This window comes from Daucus carota, chromosome 9 (assembly GCF_001625215.2).
Source record: "Daucus carota subsp. sativus chromosome 9, DH1 v3.0, whole genome shotgun sequence".
Classification (NCBI taxonomy): domain Eukaryota; kingdom Viridiplantae; phylum Streptophyta; class Magnoliopsida; order Apiales; family Apiaceae; genus Daucus; species Daucus carota.
In genome coordinates, this window is record NC_030389.2 from 1,517,682 (window position 1) to 1,537,704 (window position 20,023).

At 32.9% G+C, this 20,023-nt stretch overlaps 1 protein-coding gene across 3 annotated transcripts; it reads left to right on the forward strand.

Annotated features, from left to right (window-relative positions):
• The first annotated feature begins 5,959 nt into the window (after positions 1-5,959).
• LOC108201010 (histone-lysine N-methyltransferase ATX2) lies at positions 5,960-18,535 on the forward strand. 3 transcript variants are annotated; one of them, XM_064084566.1, is made up of 24 exons: positions 5,960-7,501; positions 7,687-7,735; positions 8,162-8,236; positions 8,328-8,550; positions 9,634-9,757; positions 9,844-9,948; positions 10,576-10,751; positions 10,993-11,085; positions 11,189-11,286; positions 12,672-12,836; positions 13,238-13,375; positions 13,729-13,776; positions 13,958-14,075; positions 14,175-14,240; positions 14,321-14,382; positions 14,666-14,722; positions 14,834-14,902; positions 15,099-15,291; positions 15,803-16,033; positions 16,789-16,850; positions 16,928-17,005; positions 17,457-17,552; positions 17,767-17,870; positions 17,937-18,535. In XM_064084566.1, exons 1-24 carry the CDS (start codon positions 7,317-7,319, stop codon positions 18,049-18,051), a joined length of 2,730 nt encoding a protein of 909 aa, XP_063940636.1. In that variant the 5' UTR covers positions 5,960-7,316; the 3' UTR covers positions 18,052-18,535. The 3 variants fall into 3 exon arrangements, with proteins under 3 accessions (XP_063940636.1, XP_063940637.1, XP_063940638.1); XM_064084567.1 differs by having other exon boundaries at positions 13,756-13,776; XM_064084568.1 differs by lacking the exon at positions 12,672-12,836.
• Positions 18,536-20,023: the final 1,488 nt, after the last annotated feature.

Genomic DNA, 20,023 nt, shown 5'->3' on the forward strand with positions numbered 1-20,023 from the left:
TATCTAACGAGAAGTGATTTCTATTGACTTTATTTTGAATTGGTTTTTCCAAGATATCATAAAAAAGGTCGAACTAAACTGGTAATTAAATATATGTCATAATTTAGACTCATTATGATGTACTTAACCAAATAAGTTAGATTCAGATATACTTTTACTTAAATTTAACAATAATAAGATTTAATTCTCAAAAAATAAAAATAATAAGATTTAAATGGGCCATAGTTACTTTATACGGTATTAGTTTTCAAACTAGCAATATGAAATATTTTATGTTTCATTTTGTACTTGTTATTTTTTATACATGTTTCATTATATTTGAAATAAGTATATATAAATAATGCTTTCTTAGTCTTTTTATTATATATATATTTTGTTATTTAAACTATGTCGAGGTCTTGAAAATGTTGTTATGCTCTATATTGTATATGATCTATTATTTATACAAATTTCAGTTATAACATTCATAAATACCTCTTCAAATGAATAATTAAAAAACGATTTTTTTAGAGTCAACGGTAATAATTTAATCAATATATATAGTTTAATGAATTTATAATTTTGTGTATATTAATTTAGCATGCACAAGCTCAAAGTACAAATTCAATGATATTAATATCATTCTCTCACCTCTTCGAGCTGAGCTATCAAGTAAACTACTTTACTCAATCATCAAGCAAGCTTCTCAAAACCCTTGAGCTGTATGTATAATGTATCTCTATGCAACCATTTTCTTGCATTTTTCAGGTCTTGAAAACCCTTGAAAGTTGAACAGGAAAATAGGCGTCCAATTCTTGAAATCTCTTGGTTTCTCTCCCACCCACTTTCCTGAATCTCATGTTGACACCATTCCCAGGCCTAAAAATACAGCTTTTTCGAGATTTGGGTATTGTTGATTTTGATCAGGGTAAGTTCTTGCTGAGATTTTGATAAATTATTGGTTGTTGTGGTGATATTTTTTGAAGAAAGTTCTTGTAATATAAAGATTTGATTTTGGTGATAAATAGTTGTGATTGGATGATTAGGAGAGACCCTGAATTGTGTATGATGGTTAATGTGTGTTATTTGGTGGAATGTGGGATTATGGGGGATCAGTTGTCCATGCTTTTAGGGCGACAACCTTGGCTTTTTGCAATGGATTTGAATGATCATAAGGAATGTGAGATTTTCGGTTATTCTTGGATGTTGGTTCATGCAATTTACACCATGATATCTAGAACGTTCCGGTCTTTTGAGCTTTTTGGGTTTCCTTTGGTTAATTGTAATGAAATGTTTAGGAGAATGGCAGGGTTGTTTAGGTCTTTGAAAAGAAGTTGAAGTTGGGATTTTGTTCTATTTGAGTACTATTATGCTAAAAAAGATAGCATAGGAAAACATCCAACATGGTTATTGTATAGCATGGAGAAAAGAGTTACTCTGTATGGAGTTCTCGAGATACTCAAGTTAAGGTGATTGTTGAGGAAGTCACTGCATTATGTGAATGTAGTGGGTTTGCAGGAGTATTTTTTTTTGGATAAGTTTATGTCAAGGCTTCTGAGTAGTGCTAAGAGGTTTTGGTGCTTGTATGTGATAAAGATTTGATTTTGGTTGATTTTGGTGATAAATAGATGTGGATTTTAATGTGTGTTATTTGGTGGAATGTGGGCTTGGGGGTTTTTTTTTGGGGGGGGGGGGGGGGGGGGGTCGGTTGTCGTCTTGTCGATGCTTTCACGGCAACAACCTTGGCAATTTGCAATGTATCTGAGTGGTCATAAGGATTGTGAGATTTTTAGTCGATTCTTGGATGTTGGTTCATGCAGTTTATACCACGGTAGCTAGAAAGTTCCAGTTGTTTGAGCTTTCTGGGTTTTCTCTGTTTAATTGTAATGAAATGTTTAGGAGGATGTCAGGGTTGTTTAGGTCTTCGGAAAAAAGTTGAAGTTGGGGTTTCGTTCAATTTGAGTACTATTATGCTATAATAGATAGCATAATAAAACACCCAACATGGTTATAGTATAGCATGGAGGAAAGAGTTCCCCTGTATTGAATTCTCGAGATACTCAATTTGAAGAGATGTTGAAGAAGTCACCACGTTTCGTGATGTGGTGGAGTTGCAGGAGTATTTATTCTTGAATAAGTTTATATTAAGATTTTTGAATAATGCTAAGGGGTTGTTAGTGGCTAGCAAAGAACATCTTTTGCATTCTTCTGAAGAAACTGATACAGCTTGCATATCGTGTTGAATTTTTCCAAGCATTGAGCTTAACTTTTAACTGGAAGGAGAGAATCATAAAGCAATGAACTTTTTGTTCTTAACTATGACAGTTATTTTTGTGACTGTAAATTTCTGATGTTAGATTAGAATTTAGTTAGAGAATGCACTACTCGGACATTTTTTTGAGGTCTTATTCATTGAAAGCATTGGATTGATCATAGTAGAAAGCAATATGGCTGTTGCTTTGATAGACACCGCCACAGAATCTGGCTGGCTGCTACTTGATTTGCTTAAGTTCCTGATTCTATGTTGTAGTGGGTAAAAAGGTGATCTTTTAACAAGGCAGGGTGGAGAAGTTGGTTACTTGTTTTGACTTTCGAAGTTATCAAGCCAAACGCCTACTATTTGAGGTATGTTCAGGAAAAGAAAAGTAATTCAACTTGTTAGCTACTTTCTTATCGGGAATTCCATTTCTCGTATCTACTATGTTACCATATTTTAATTGGTGATTACTTTAAATTAGTGATTTTATGAAACATCGAGTTTACTTGTTTTACTTACTCGACTACACATTTTAGCCATTAGCAGTTAAAGTGTACGTATTATCAAAAGACCCCTGTAAATGTAGCCAAAAACAATAGCATGAAAGACTTTGAACTGCACCATCCCAAGTAATTATATCTATAAGGCATGTATGAGAAAAGGACTTGCAACTCTGAACCAACTTTTAAGTTTTAACTAAGTTAAGTTATTTGATATATTTGACAAATAACTACTAACCTTAAAATTCAGTTAATTATATTTTTTTTGGAGACAAGTATGTATTGGGTAAACCAACTAGTGCATATGGCAGACCTCATATTTATCAAGTTTCATTACGTATTGGGTATTACCAAAGAGTGACCTAACATTGTTCAAGACTTTATGAGTTCATTAGTAGGGATCTCAGTGTGGGTGAGGATCTCAAGTTTCCTATCCATTCTTTTAATTTGAGATATTAGTATTATAAATTAATTAAAGATAACAATATGATATGGCAAAAATTCAAAGAATAACAAAACCAAAAACTTAAGACACAATATGATTTAGCAACCCAAATAAAACTCTAATGACATAAAAAGGGAAAGATGAGATCAAGAATGGCGATGCAGGAAATGGTTCTAGAACGGGTCAATATTAGATATTAAACTTATCATGCTTAAGACAAATAAATCCTTATATTCATTGAGAAAATGACTGATTTACTTGTTCTGATTTTTTGTTATGCACTGGCCCAAATTACTCACCTATGAAATTTTGGTCCAAAATACCTACAAGATACGTGGCGTGTCTTAGCATAAACAAACATACTTTGTGGATCAGCTTCCCTTTCATTTTACACACATATCTTTTTATCTTTTATTGTTGTTGAGCGCCCTAGAGTAAAGAAGATCCGTGTTAGGGATGACAAAATAATTCTATCCCTACATGATCCGAAACCCGAAAATTTGGATATACCGAACCCGATATTTTGGATTTGGATTTGGATTTAGTGTTTAACGTTCCGATATCTGATCTGAAATCCAATCCGAACCTGAAATCCGAAAAACACCAATATATATATATATATATATATAAGAATATGTATGTCATATGTCATATATATTATTTGGAAATTTGTGTAATATATCCCAATTTAATAGGTCACTTTAATAATATATCCCTTTACATTCAATAATTATAAATATGTTCTATAATTCTTGTCAAAAAACTAATAATAAATATGTTTTATAGTTCAATTTTATCTCATTTAAATAAAAGTCAGTTATATATATACATACATTTTTTCAAATAGAAACTCTGGTCAAAATGAAAACTAGAATCAGTTAGAGCCTCTTTTTAAATCATAAACTCTATGAGATGTTGATGATTATTAATTGATGTAGTTTGAGTGAGATTATCTACTATAATCCTTAGTGTTGTCCAATGTTGTTTACTACTATAGTGCTATTAGTGTATTAATTTTTAATTTTCAGATTTTGGGTTTCAAATATCAATTTTTGGGTATTTCGGATATTTAATCCAAAAATTTCGGGTTTCGGATATATCCGAATCAGAAATCCGTCAGATCGGGTTCGGGTATGGATAAAAAATTTGGGTTTGGATATGAATAATGTCATACCCGATACGATCCGACTTGATTGCCATTATAACCTGTGTTTGTTTGTTTTAGAGGATTATAACATGCATTATAGAGATCGTTTGTGTAAACTTAAAGTTGGTAACTTAAAGTGATTTTTGACTTTAAGTTGGAAAATGTCTGTTTGTGTATTAAGCCACTCAAAGTCAAAAAAACAACTTAAAGCTAGAAGTTAGTAGGAGTTACTTTTATTTTTTTGATGTTGTATAGTAAAAGTTAATATCATCATTCAAATGTACAATTTATCATATCTCTCATAAGTTAATTTTGACATAAAATTACCCAAACAGTTACTAACTTGAAATTTTCACTTTCAACTTATCACATTAAGCACTAAGGGGTCATTTAGTTCACAGAGAAGTATGAGGTTGGAACAAGGAATCGAGTTAAGGTGGTAGGGTTTGAGGTATCAATTATCATTTCTGATATCATGTGTTTGGTTGGGTGTTGGAATATATATGTTTAGTTTTAAAAAAAATTAAGTTAATAATTTTAACTAATTTAAAAATATTAATAAAATTATTATTATCATAATATATTTTTGGGTCATTGATTTAGTTTTGTATCAAACATTAATATTTAATTGCTTAAATAGAGATAAAAATATGAGAAACAAATTGATTCCCATGCCCTTCTCTCATACCCAAGCATTTAAAACTCATTCCTTGGGGGTTTAAGGTATGGTTTAAAATTTTATTTTTTCCAACCAAACACCTGGTATGAGTTTGGAATGGACGAAACCCATACTTGATTCCAGACACCACCCCAACCAAATGACCCCTAAGTCATTATTTGAAGCTTAGCCGGAGAGGCTCATAGTTATCTTCTTCTCTCTCTACTCTATATATCCTATGCACTACTCTATATCGTATGCACCTCTATATCCTATACAATATCTTTCTTTAATTGAATATATCATGCAAACTCAAAATAATTAGATCATATATATGTGTGTGCTGGACAACACCCCAATACCGATAGCTTCCGATTATAGATATAGTTGTCTAGATTGTTTAAGACGCACTACTATGGTAGGGCGGGTGGCAACAACATGTCTTCCAAATACAGCAACAAGCGTTTAGCACCTAATACACGAAAAATGATTGGGACTTGTATGCATGCGTCTGATGATGACTCATCACACACTTCTTGGAATGGGGTTTGATGATGACATGTTATTTGGGGCCATCCCAATTCCTATCCGGCCATCCGTCAATTGGTATTTCGGTAATATTTCACTAAAATTTAGTTTTTTACGACCTTTACCTACATTTATCAAGTATTCGTCCTTTCATTAAAGTAAGTGTCTATTGATAATGAACATTACATGCATGACTTATATAGATCAACTATTAGTTTGAATCCAAGTAATTTCCTAATGGAAAAAAAAGTCTTTATCCCTCTTATCATACTTGCCAATTTTTGATTATTACCATATTTAAACAAAAACAAATAATTTTTTGACTACTAACAAAATACTATTCACTCTAGTCCATTTTGTAAGGTGTTTGACTTTTTCACGTGATTCCACAAACTTAGACACTCTATTATTAAAATTAGTATTCTTTGATTTTTTCTGAATAAAAATATACATATTAAACTTTAATTTATAAAAATGAAAATTAAAAAATATATTCCAAGTATCAAATCGAATCTCTAAGAAGTACGTGAAAAAGTGATATGACTTGCAAAATGGATCGGAGGGAGTATATATCTAGAATATTCTTAATGTATGTAATTAGACTTTGTAAATATTTACAGTCAATTTTGTTATAAAATAATAATACAAAATGAATGTCAAATATCGGGTCCATAAATATATTAGTAGATTATATTTAAAATTGAAGTTATTGCCAGAAGCATATGTTGCACTATAGTAACTCCCCCAGATGAGATCTATGGTTGCATATAATTATGCATGCAAAACAAAAGTATTGTGAATATATTCCATAAGTTGTTACGTCGTGTATGTAAAGTCATACACTTGTCTAGAATTACCCATTTTCAAACTTTTGCTATTTTATTTAGGCGTCGGAGTACCAAGAGCAAGGAACTAAGGCCTAAGCGACTAAATTTTCCTCTTTTGACTTTAGTCATATAATGCCCAGTTTTGGAAGTTAGAGGTTCGAGAAAAAATTAAAGTTTTGGGCCACATTAGAGGTTTGACTATCTGAATCACTCACTGAATCATCTATATTGGTGTTTGATAGTTAAGGGATTGAAATAGCAGTTTGGACTCAAAACTACTTGAAGGAGCTTTTTCAATTAGAGGATTGTCTAATACTGCTAATCCGCTAAAAACTAGCTAACAACTAACCGTTAATTGTCAAATAGGGTCAATATAGATGATTCCCCAAGGATATTCTAGTTATTTATTTATTCATTTGTAGAAATACATAAAAGATTTTCCAGCATTAGCTGAGAATTTTAGATTCAAATTCTCTATACCGTCTATAATAGAAAAATATGTGCACATATTCATGACCAGAAAAGTAAAAGAATATACTATATTTGTTTTAATATATTGGGAAATAAATTTTTCTTTAAAAAGTATCTTTTGAAATCAGAAAATACACTTTTTGGAACATTATTTGGTTCTAGTCAAGTATATTAAGCGCTATCAGGTCCACAAATATATTAGTAGATAATACGTAGAATTGAATTTATTCTCAAAAGCATACGTTACATTGCAGTAACTCCCATACTCTACAGCTGTATATACTTATTCATGCAAAAATAAGGAATTGTATAATATGAATATACTTCATAAAGTTGTCACCTTGTGAATATATAGTCATACATTAGTGAAGCAATACCCATTTTCAATAATCTCTATTCTCTAAGCCACCCCCGCCTCAGTTCATTCTTCACTCATCTCTCTCTCTCAAAACCCCAACTTTCTCCATCTGTATATCTGTACCCTGTCAATCCATATAATCTAGAATGAGCAATGTCAAAGATATCCATGGAATGGCCAGAGATTCAGTCAAGTACATTCCTCTTCATGAGGAATACATGGCTACTGCTCCCCTTGTTAATTCTAATGGAGCTTCGAAGAAGCGGAAGATTCCAGAAAGGAATATTGACAAGAAAGATGTAGGAGATGTAATATCAAAACAATGGAGCTGGTATGGTTTTCTATGTATTTACTTGTTAGGTTGGTTCTTTCTGAAGTTATGTCATACATTGGGAATATGTCGAGATTTTATACACATACATATCTGTGTTATGAATTATCTAATTCTTTGGGCTCCTGTTTATGTGTGTTTTATATAATGATAAAGCTTATCAAATTTATACTTCTGTAAAACAGGTTAACTATTGACGGCGAGCCAGATAGATTCATCGGTTTAGAATGCAAGGCAAGTATTTTAGCAAGTACTAGGCACAATTTAGTTTGCAGAAAATTATATTAATTTTGACAAATATACTCCTGGCAGAATACTTTTTAAAAAACAGTTATATGAAATAATTGTTTTCTTTCTTTTGACTGCCATTATTAAAATTACCATGAAAACATTTTATTTTTTTTTGTTTTTGATAAAGCCATGAAAAAAAATGTTCTTGAATGTCATATAAAATTTCAAAATTCGGAAAATCTTCTGATTAATTGCAAAGAAAAAGTTATATTCCCTAAAATTGGAGAAAGGAAATGAAAGAAATTTTCTTTTCTTCAGAAGTACAAGAAAATTTAAAAAATGGAATTTTTCTGCAAAAAGAAAAACCGATGTTTATTCTCGGATCATTTGTATGGCGCTTGTTGCTTACTTCGAAGATTGGTGGTACAGGTTTATTGGCCGTTGGATGATGACTGGTACTGTGGCCGCATTCTTGGTTACAATCTATCCACTGAAAGATATCATGTAATGCCTCTTCTATCAGTGCACATACATCATAGCTGTTAAAAATTACTGAAAGGTATCCTAATTTGCATCTTGATTTGTCAAAATGTAGGTAAAATACAACGATGGTGTTGAAGAACACCTTTGTCTGTCATTTGAGAGAATCTTGTTTTATGTTTCTCCCGAAGAGATACAACAACGTAAGTTATGTTGTGTTCAACATCCAGATGTTGATAGCCATGATATTGACAACATGGTTTCTTTGGCTGCCTCGCTCAATCACTGTTCTCGCGTTGATCCTATCCCTGGGGATATGATATGGGCAAAGGTTACTGGTAGGCGTAACTATGATTATCTGCTGCTTTTTTGTATGTATAATGTATCTAGGGGGTGAGCATTTGGGTATTTGGATACCAATCCTTGATTGTCTTGTGTATAAGGAATCCCCTATTAGATGAAATTGTATTGCCATTACCAAAATAAATGCGGTCGGTAAAATAAGTGAAGTTCTAAAAATTGTTTGTTTTACCTGAATAACAGAAATTATTATGTATTTTATATTTAACTTGCTTGAAAAAAATGAATTTTAGAGGAAAAAATCGGCTTCATCTGAATTTTCTTAAACATAGTTTAACCTCTTCAGAAATTTGGTATTAATATTTTTATATACAAAGATAAAAGTACCTCTTCAATTAAATTATAGTTTATAATTCTATAATTTGTTTATTAGTTAGCAAATGAATATTTTTAAAGCTCTTTGCATGTACTGAACCAAACTGGATTTGTTTATGCGGTTTCGAACTCATATATTTTGGTTAAACACACATACTGTATTTTGATGCCAAACTATATATATATATATAGACACACACACACATATATATTTGGTGTTTGATAAAATTCTCCGTGCATTGTGCGTTGAAGAGAATAATTTAGCCCTAGTGCAATGCCCATTTGTTACCATTAACAAACAAAAGATATTAGATTTTTCATATATTTTGTTTTGCCTACCTTGTAGTGAGTTTTAGTTAGTATTCTTTTATTTCCTTGAACTAGTATAGCACCTGACCAGTTAGGTTCCTGATTTAGTTTTATAGTTTTATATATAAAGAAAGAAACAAATTGAGCATTTATTTAAACATGCAAGTTCCTTATTAGGGTCCCCTTTACGGTCAATCTAGTTCCTCTTAACTTCTGTATTAGTTATATTGTTCATAGAATATCAAGGTGCTCAGGCATACACAGTTCCAGGGGTGGTTGTCCTGATGTTTGTCAACTAATTATGAAATGATAACGATTTTTGTTTATACCTGGCCTGTATAGTTAACTTGCAATGTAATTGTTTGTACTTACCTTTTCTTGATGATTTCTATCAGTTTCATTTTGTGTATACAATTCAAAAGTATCTGTTAATGCAGGGCATCCTATGTGGCCAGCAATTGTTTTGGATGAATCTGCTTGCAGTAATTTAAAGATATTGAACAAAATTTCTGGAGAGCGGTCAGTTCTGGTTCAATTCTTTGGTACCCATGATTTCGCTAGGTAAGCAATTTATCACCCGTGTATGTGTGTAACCTGATTCTGTATAAATTATTTAGTACTGAGTCCCTTTGTCTTGTTTTATTCAGGCTTAGCAAGAAACAAGTTACCTCGTTTATCAAAGGACTTCTATCTGAATTACATCGAAAGAGCAAGACATCAGATTTCCTTAGAAGCTTGATAGAAGCAAAGACGTGAGAATCTTTCACTTATTTTTTCATAATTTAAAGGAGATATAACTATTATAGTAACATGCGAGAACATATCTATGAAGTCGCATTTATGATCAATACTTTGAATAATGGAACTACCACCTCTGAGTGGACTGGTAAATGTATCTCAGAACATGCTTATAGCCGTATCTTTCTCATTTATTTATATTGCCTCAACTTGTGTTCATATATCCAGTGCCAACTGAAGTCAATTAGTCTCCCTTAAACAATTAACAAGTGATTACTCTCCCTGTCGTGATCTGACACTTTTCCAGAGGCTGGGAAATTTTACAGTGAAAACTCTGTAAAATATCTCAGTTAAAATTTTAATTTAGGTTTTTCAGTTGATTGCATCACTAGCTTAAGACCGTCAAATGCTTCTTTTTTAAAACTTTGCCAATCATTTTTCCTCTACTTTATATGGAGTATTACATCTTTATAGTATATTCAATCGTAGATTAGACAATGAGAGTATGCACCAATCCGGAGAGAAGGTGACAAGGGTTGTTGATCTTAATTAAAATCAGTGCCTGAATTTTTTATATTTATCCATGTTTGTGGACATATATTAAAATTTGCTACAAATAACTTACACTTTCACTTGATCAGGTATCTTAGCACCGAGAAGCTTCCGAGTAGGATGCTATCCCTACAAAGTAGTAATGCGGCTAACTTTGAAAGTGCAAGTGGAGAGGAAGATTGTACAAGAGATGAAGAGATTCCAAAGAACGTAATTTTTAGAAGTTGCCCATTTGATATTGGGGGTTTGCAAATAATAAGCCTGGGTAATTATCTTGCCTGTGAATTGATGTCATCAGAATCATTATACATCAGAATTTATTTGTTTTCTATGTTTTGCATTGCTCACAAAAGCTATTGTTATGTGCCTTTCTTGATATCTTTTTGAGTTAGCTCAATGCATTGTGACTGCTTTGAGAGTTGTGACAAAATTACAAGTACTTGAAGTATGGATTTTCTTTGTTTATAGAAGATTTCCCCCCTCATGCATACTTCATATTGTAACAGGAAAGATTGTCAAAGATTCAGAGTTATTGTATGATCGTAAATATATTTGTCCAGAGGGATATACTGCGGTGAGAAAGCTTCCTTCGATATCAGGTATATCCCCAAGTGTCTCTGTATGTTTCAAGTTCTTAAGTTCAATTCCATTGTACTCATTAAGATTATTTTTTTCCCCTCCTTTTCAATTGAGGATTTTCAGATCCAAAAAAATGCATCTCATATACGATGGAAGTGCTGAGAGATGGTAATACATTGAACAAACCTCTATTTCGAGTTACATCTGAGAAAGGAGAGCAGGTATCTTCTATTTAAATGCTACTTATTTCCACATCCAGTATTAGTTCAACACTTCTACCATCTTTATGTGATACAAATTATTACACCAATTCTCCCTTTTTCCTGACACGTTCCTTTCGTACAGTAGTCTGCTTCGCAATCACATTTTAGCTACAGTGTTTATATGTTTTTAACATATGCATCTATAGTTACTTATTTCATTTCGGCAAACTTCATCCTTGTGTTTTTGTAGAGTATACAGTGTCCACAACTAATGATATATATTACTTGTGTTGTAGCAGGTAGTTATTTATGGTGTTTAGTCTTGAAATTCTTCCTTCATTGACATATTTGTGATAGCACTATTACAACTTATTAGCCTAAAATGTTCCAAACTCTTAAAAAGAAATATGTACTTGTACAATAAATTTCATTTATTATACACAAACTAATGGTATATTTTACTTGTGTTGTAGTAGGTATTTCATTGACGTGGAATGAGAAATTCAAATATTGTTTCTATTTATTATATGTTATTATTTTGGAATAGATTTGGTTGTAAATCATTGAAAGGTTTAATTGTATTATCTCTATATATATGGTTAATGATGAATATTCTGGATTATAACTGGAAATAAGAAAAGGATTGGTTCCATTATTTTTAAGATTTTAGCCGATGGCTAAGTTTAGGGAGTTACTCTTGTATAAAGAGATGTAATATTTTATTATAAAAAACTTTGATTGATTGATATTAAATTGAGATTGTTTCTATCATTTTGAGTTGGATCCATGCAATTTCTTCTATTCTGAAGTCTTGGAGGCAGTGGTTCTTTGGCGGTTGAATCACCTTAGGGCGGTTAAATCACCTTAGATCGTGAATATTCTGCAGTTAATTTCACCTATCCTTTATTGTTTTTCCTTTCTGTCCTGCATCATTTTTTTTAAAATTTCCTTCTTCATTGACATATTTCCATATCAATATTATTTTCCTGGTTTGTATAACTCTAAACTACAGTTAAAGTTTATAAGCATTAATTGGTCCGAATTCATAAAATGGTGCAAAGAAACATATACCAACGTCATGCAAAAAAATATTCACTTGTCGATGCTAATAACCCTAGAACATATAAGATGGTGCAACTTCTATGAACACATTTGAAATTCTTGATCACTTTACCAAGCAACACCTCATTTGCTCAGAAACAAATTAATTCTTGCTAAAATAACCTACAATGGGATACAAGTTTAATAAAAGAAATAATTTGAACAGAGAGTAGTGGAGAACAAACAAGAAGATACATGTGAATGCATCTCAAAATGTACTAACTGATATAATAATATGCAACCCAATTGCACTTAAAAATCTGTACGAAGATGGTGTTATATGTGCTTGTTTTCTTTGGCAGTTCGAGGGACCAACTTCATCTTCCTGCTGGGATAAACTTTATAGAAAAATAAGGAAGTTGCATGGTCATGATGCTTTGAAAGCCTTCGGAGAAGATAACAAAATTGTTAGATCTGGTCCTGCGATGTTTGGATTTTCTCATCCTAAAATAAAGGAACTTATACGGGTATCACAGGATCTTGTTATATATAATATCTTAGTCATATAATAAATTTAGATATGTTGAACTATCTACAAAATACTGCCAATTCTCAAATTAAGTGATGAGGCTGAAGACTAATCAGGCCTGTATGGTCTCTTTTGCAATGTCAATGTACAGTGTCTTTCAGTCCTCTAATACCTCGCGGGGCTTAAATGACGTGTGCAGTTGTTCATTTTACATGAATTCATAATTATATTATCGTTATCATTTTTTAGTTTCAATTTATAAAGCCGGCCGTGTTCATTTATGATGAAAATTCTGTTCAATTGTCTTAATTAATTGATGATTGTTTTAAAGCAATTTTACATGTTTGCCAGATATTTTGTGCCTCGCATAGTTAAATTGATTGTACATTGTATCAACAGCTTTCTTCAACTTGCGGAAGTCCCTTGGATTCCTCTAAGTTGACTTCCAGAAGGTGTCGAGACCCTGCAATTGGTTACAGACGTATTCATATTACATGGAAAGACCTTGACAAATGCAATGTCTGCTATACTGATGAGGTATAACCTGTACATATACCGAGAACTGAGACTGTAAGCAAGTATATCTATAGAAAATTTATGCTCATACATTGCCTTCTTACGGAGACATACACTGGATTATGCTATGTTCATAGTTGTGAAAAGTGCAATTAAGCCCAAAGCCTGATCAGGCCCTGAGTTCTCCTGTTTTATATGTAAAAGACCAGACAGTGTATAAATATGTTAAACAATTCTGTATTATTATGTTTCATTGTTTGTGCATTTAACAACTATGCCTACTTTTCTATTTTAGTTTGATCTTTTCTTCCTTTTTTTTTTAATTTACTTTTGCTTGCTTTATTTTATTTAATAAATATCTCTCCTTTTTACAGGAGTATGACATTAGTCCTTTTCTGCAGTGCGATAATTGCAGGATGATGGTAAGTGATCTGCATTTACTGCGTGACTCTTTTTGTGAACCCAGAGATATCGTTTACAATTATGTCTTCCCTTCTGCTTTATTCCAGAGTTAATTGTCTTAATATAATCAGCTTTGATTAGTATCTGTATAATGTTTTGTCGTTATTCCAATTGGTTTCATTAGTACTATTACATGATTAGGTTCATACTAGTTGCTATGGAGAGCTGGAACCTGCTGATGGGACACTTTGGTATTGCAACCTTTGTCGTGTCGGGGCTCCTGAGTCTCCTCCACCCTGCTGCCTTTGTCCACTTGCAGGTATTAACATTCGAAAGGTTTGAAATTTATTTGTTACAATATGTTGCAGTTTAGGTAAAAGCATGTCTGTCTGAATTTATTAATCGACTTATTTTAAAGGAGGAGCTATGAAGCCTACAACAGATGGGCGCTGGGCTCATCTTGCATGTGCCATTAGCATACCAGGTTTTCTCTTTAGTGTTTTAGGTTTGTATACAGTACAGCAATCATTTTTGCACTTCTGTTGACAATTCAGCATTCTGCAGAAACATGCTTACTAGATGTCAGGAAAATGGAACCCATTGATGGTTTGAACAGAATCAACAAGGTAGATATCTATGTATTAATTCATATAGTTCTAAAACTTTAGTTGATTATTTTAATTAGACCTTCCGTTCTCCTCTTTGCACATCCATGTCTATATTTTCTCTAAATTTTCATAAGCATTTTTAGGAACCGCTCCTTTAAAAATCGAGGTCCCTTGAGCAAGATACATGATGAGGATTAGTTTAAAACATGATGAGGATTAGTTTAAAAATGCTCTGTGTCATGTATTTTATTGTTCACATATCTAAGCATTAATCTTGAGAATCCATCCCGCGTTCATGTAGATTCGGTGGAAGCTATTATGTAGCATTTGTGGGGTTTCTCATGGAGCTTGTATTCAGGCAAGTTATAAGTACTACAATACTACACCTAATGTTGCTTATGATATATAATTCCATTTTGCTATTGTGAAATTCCATGATTCCATACTAATTTGCTATTCTTAATTACAGTGTTCGAACAGCAGCTGTTATGTAGCATATCATCCCCTTTGTGCACGGGCTGCTGGATATTTCCTTGAGGTGATTGTCTTCGTTTTGATATCTTGATAAACTTGGAATCAAAGTGCTTGGATGCAACAGATCGTGAATCATATTCACTGTGATTTGTTTCGTCCACGGATGAATGTTATGTTTCCTTGTATCATTTTAGTTTTGTTTGTTCCGAATCAACCGATGAAATCTTATTTTTGTATATTACTGTTCTATATCAACTTAGTTTTATGAAGAAGACGGATTACGTCTCTGTTCTGAGAAGGAGGATGAGAAAGACCAGTGCATTCGCTTGCGATCCTATTGCAAGAGGCATAGGCGACCATCTGATAAGTGTATTGTGGTTCAAGAGAGCATGGGAACCTGTCAACGACCGGACTATATTCCTTCACCCAATCCATCTGGCTGTGCTAGAACTGGTTTGTGTTTCAGCTGGAACTTTTTATGAACGTCAGCGGTTATTACTAGATTTTTTTTTAAAAAAAAATTAATGGTTTATTCTACATGTTACAAAGAGTTACTCCCTTTGTTTCAAAGTACATGTTTGATTTTGACTTTGTTTTTGGTCAGATGGACCCAACTTTGACTGAATTTCACAAATTACTTTTATATAATTCTGAGAATATGAAAAATACATTCGAAAGTGAATTATGCATATATTTCTTTTAAATTTCAATTACATAATATATGTAAATTTTAGTCAAAATATAGTCAATTTGACCTGACAAAAGTCAAAACAGGACATGTAATGTGAAACGGAGGTAGTAAATTGTTTTAGCATAATTATGTTCTTTCATAGTTGTTATATTCCAGACTTTTACTTTCAATTGGGACTTACGTTACGGCCATGTATTTCATCCTGTATGCTTAATGTAGTAATTAATGATTGTGATTTTCGTTATTATAAATATAGCTCTTTGACTTATGTAGAGCCTTATAACTATCTGGGCCGAATAGGCAGAAAACAACCTCAATCCCATGAGCCTGCATCTTTGAAGCACTTATATTTGGAGAACGTGCCGTACTTAGTTGGTGGTATCCGCCAACATGAATTTTTAAGTAAAGTGGTTTCTTCTCAGTGTAATATTTCCAGTAATATTTCTTCCATGGTTGAGAAATACAGCCACATGAAGGAAACTTTCAGAAGGAGATTGACATTTGGTAAGCAGTTTTATCTCTTAGCGTCTGAAATATATATACCTGCTTGGGAGAGGTTTTTTTGAAAATTTAAGGGCTTATTTTTTTAAATAAATGTATATTTTTATAATATTTTTAGATATAAATGTTGAGGAGGTGTTTTATATTCGTTATTTAGCAAGAAAATAAGGGCTTATTTCAGAAAAAAGTAGAGTTACATGTGCTTTTCTCCAGAAATAATCCCTTATTTTTGAAAAATAAGTTTAGCCAAACGTATATATTATCTACCATCAGTGTAAGAAATATCTTTGCTTGTTATAAAAGCTTGAATAAGGGTAAATATTGTCTTAGTTTATATTTTACCAATTTTCATATCTGTTTTTTTTTTGTTGGATGCCTTTCTAGTTCTTATTCATAATTTTATTTTTAGTTGTTCTTAGTTATAGTTGTTCTTAGTTATAAGTGATGGGTAGTATAGTTTATATTCTTCATATGGTATCCTGACTAATTTATTAGTGTAGTATAGTTCTTATTTATATATCATTTACCTAGTTCTTTCTGATTATGGAGTCTCATCAGATCTGTTTACGTTCTATGAATCACTTCTTCTGGGAGAATGCTTAACCGTGACATTATAATTTTTATTTTTATTTTGCCAAGTGATATCATGAATAGTTGCGTTATGCTTAGCAATAGGTTTACAAAGTACTCTTTGATGTACGACAGATTTGACAAACAAGTATACAGTTATATAGGATCAATTTTCTTTTTCTGGACAGGAAAATCTGGAATACATGGATATGGAATATTTGCTAAGCAGCCGCACAGAGCTGGAGACATGGTACCATCAATTGCGAGGACCTAACTGCATTTCATTGAGACTATTAGATTAAGATTATATTAATTATTTTGTTGCAGGTAATTGAGTATACTGGTGAAGTTGTTAGAGTTAATGTAGCTGACAGAAGAGAGCACTTAACATATGATTCGCTTGTGGTGAGTTCCATTATAACTGATTTAACCAATTACACATACTTGCTCTTATGCCTGCATAAAGTCATCTTCATCTACATTATACGTAAATTTGTTGACATTCCTACTCGTAAAATGGCATTCTATCATCTACTCGTAAAAAATGGCATTCTATCATCTACTGGTACAAATATTACATTCCTCAGCTCATGTCTCTGATAAACCCGCAGCTTATCACTGATCTGGTTTTTTGCTTTACTCAAGGCCAAACTGCCTTTTGTCATGGTTCATAGTCTACATAGGTTTTTTATGGTGTGAAAATTTGCACAAGTGAATGAATGTCGGAGTTGTCAAAGTATATGCAACAAGCCATGTGTTTGTCCATGCAAATGTTAAACACTGGCTTCTTCTTATAAATGGAACATAGAGGTTACTTTTATATCTGAAGCTTCTTAACTGAACTTTCTACTTTCAGGGTGCTGGCACTTGCATGTTCAAGATTGATGATGATCGTGTTATTGATGCCACAAAGGCAGGAAATATAGCACGTTTGATCAATCACTCATGTGAAGTATGTTTTAATTTCCACTGCTTTGTGTGCGAAAATTCTCTAGAAAGTGGGGGATTAAAATATATCTAATTGAGTTTTTTTGACTAAAGTAGTTAATCAAAAAATTGAGTTCAATATAAGTAACTGCATAGAAAATCTTAAACATCCTCTGGACACATGTGATTCTCCTTAGGTCTAGGTTCGCAAACTGATAACTTTTCTCCAATTCTTGCAGCCAAACTGTTACTCCAGAATCATTACCGTTAATGGTGATCAGCACGTAATCATATATGCCAAAAGAGATTTAAATCAATGGGAGGAGCTCACAATTAATTACAGGTTTTTCACTACGCTCTTCTTTGTATCTTTCGTCTGTGCCTAACAATTTATCTAATTATTTTGTAGATTCTCGTCAGTTGATGAACAACTTGCTTGTTCTTGTGGTGTCTCAAGATGCCGAGGCATTGTTAATGATATTAAGGCTGTGGAACAAGTTGCTAAACCATGTATACCACAGTAATTTGACAGCAGAGAATGAGAACAAGTGTAAATAGACTTCGTGATTACAGCAGATTGATCTCAGAAGAAGTCCACACCTGTCGTTTCTAGCTAACTTCATGTATTTCAGATTGTCAGTTGAGTAGCAAGCAGTTGCTATAAAACAAGCTTCTGTAAGAGCAAGTCTGGAGCATAGCTATGCTTGAGTAGTATGTACTTGGGTTTCGTAGATAACATATTCAATCAAATTTGTAGAACACCGCTCCAGTGCGTAGCTATACTGAAATGCATTAATGGACAGTTGATTCCCACGTATCTCGCAGAAATTGCAGCGGACCACATAACCGGAAAGGCAAGAGCAAATCTGGAGAGTGATTCTGGAAATTTTGTTATGGGAATAGTTTTAACTTTAGGCGGGAAATTCTGTTTTTCTGTTATGAAATCAGTGTATAGATATAGACAGAATTGTTGTGAAAGGTTATGAAATGAATAAACTTAATTCCATCTCTCATCTCTCAAATCTCTCTCTCTCTCTCATCTCTAAATCTCTTTCTCTCTTGTCACTAGTAAATCTCTACAACCAAATCCCATGTTAGCTAATACTAGACCTCCCTTGTTGCCGATACCTCAAGGTACTCAAGGTAGGCTTGATCAACTTGCTTTAACAAAAACGGGAGCAGTACCTTATTGGCGGTCACTTTATTATTAAGACTAGCCAAAAGAGTCTCAAATGACTACTACAATAGAAAATCTCTACTTCTTTCCCGCAATTTTGGTTGTCAGAATTGTTAGGCTTTGATTATGAAATTCAATATAAACAAGGAAAGGAGAATATAGTTGCAGATGCTTTATCAAGGATTTACCATGTTGAGGTATTATACTTGACTATTTCTGTAGTGTCATCTGACATTGTAGCCTTGATTGCTGAAAGTTATGCTCTTGATGTTCACTTAACAACTCTACTAACCACCTTACAACAAAATCAAGCTTATCGGGAGGATTACTGTTTAAGGGACAAATTGAATAAAAAGAAAAACAAGATTCTCAATGGTCCTGATTTTCAACTAAGGAAATACTCAAATGGCATTACAGTCTGGGGGTGGTAACTCTGGAAGAGAAGCTACTATAAAAAGGATCAAATCTATATTAATTGAAAGGGCTTATCTAAAGATGCCAAGTTGTTTAAAAAGATTGTGAAATTTGTCAAGCTGCTAAGTATAACACTGCTGAATTCCCAGGATTACTACAACCTTTACCTATACCGAAGGGATTTCATCACTGGATTACCCAAGTCTAATGATAGAGAGTTCATTTTGGTTGTTGTAGATAGATTGAGCAAGTATGGCCATTTTCTAGTACTATCTCATCCTTTTACAGCTCTGCAGGTAGCTCGGGTGTATTTAGATAATATTTTCAAGCTACATGGGTAGCCTAAAAGCATAGTGAATGATAAAGATGCGGTATTCTTGAGTGATTTTTGGAAGCACCAGTTTATGGTTCATGGTACTCAGTTTTTTAATGTCATCTGCTTATCATCCAGCTACTGATGGACATACAGAGGTTGTTACTTGAGACATATCCAAAATGTATGTGCACTGATCAGGGCAAAGATTGGAGTACTTGGTTACCATTAGCAGAATGGTGGTATAATACTAGTTTTTAAACTGTTATTGGCTTAAGCCCCTATGAAGTTGTCTATAACCAACAACATTATTTGCACCTACCATATATGTCTAGAGAAGCTGATAATATTGTAGTAGACAGAAGTTTGCAGAAAAGGGAGGAGATGATTTTAGTATTGAAATTTCAATCACTTCGAGTTCAACAAAGAATGAAATCTCAGGCTGATTAACATAGGGGTGATAGAACCTTTAAAGTGAATGATTGGGTGCGGCTCAAGTTACAGCCATATAGACATAATTCTATTCAGAAAAGGCCAAGTCAGAAGCTAGCAAGGAAATATCAGTCCTTTCCGGATTGAAAATGTTATTGGT

Coding starts and splice junctions, on each gene's coding strand:
- LOC108201010 (XM_064084566.1), top strand. CDS start 7,317: ATGAGCAATGTCAAAGATATCCATGGAATGGCCAGAGATTCAGTCAAG. Junction 9,949..10,575: donor AGCTTGATAGAAGCAAAGAC/GTGAGAATCTTT, acceptor TCACTTGATCAG/GTATCTTAGCACCGAGAAGC. Junction 17,871..17,936: donor GAGCTCACAATTAATTACAG/GTTTTTCACTAC, acceptor ATTATTTTGTAG/ATTCTCGTCAGTTGATGAAC.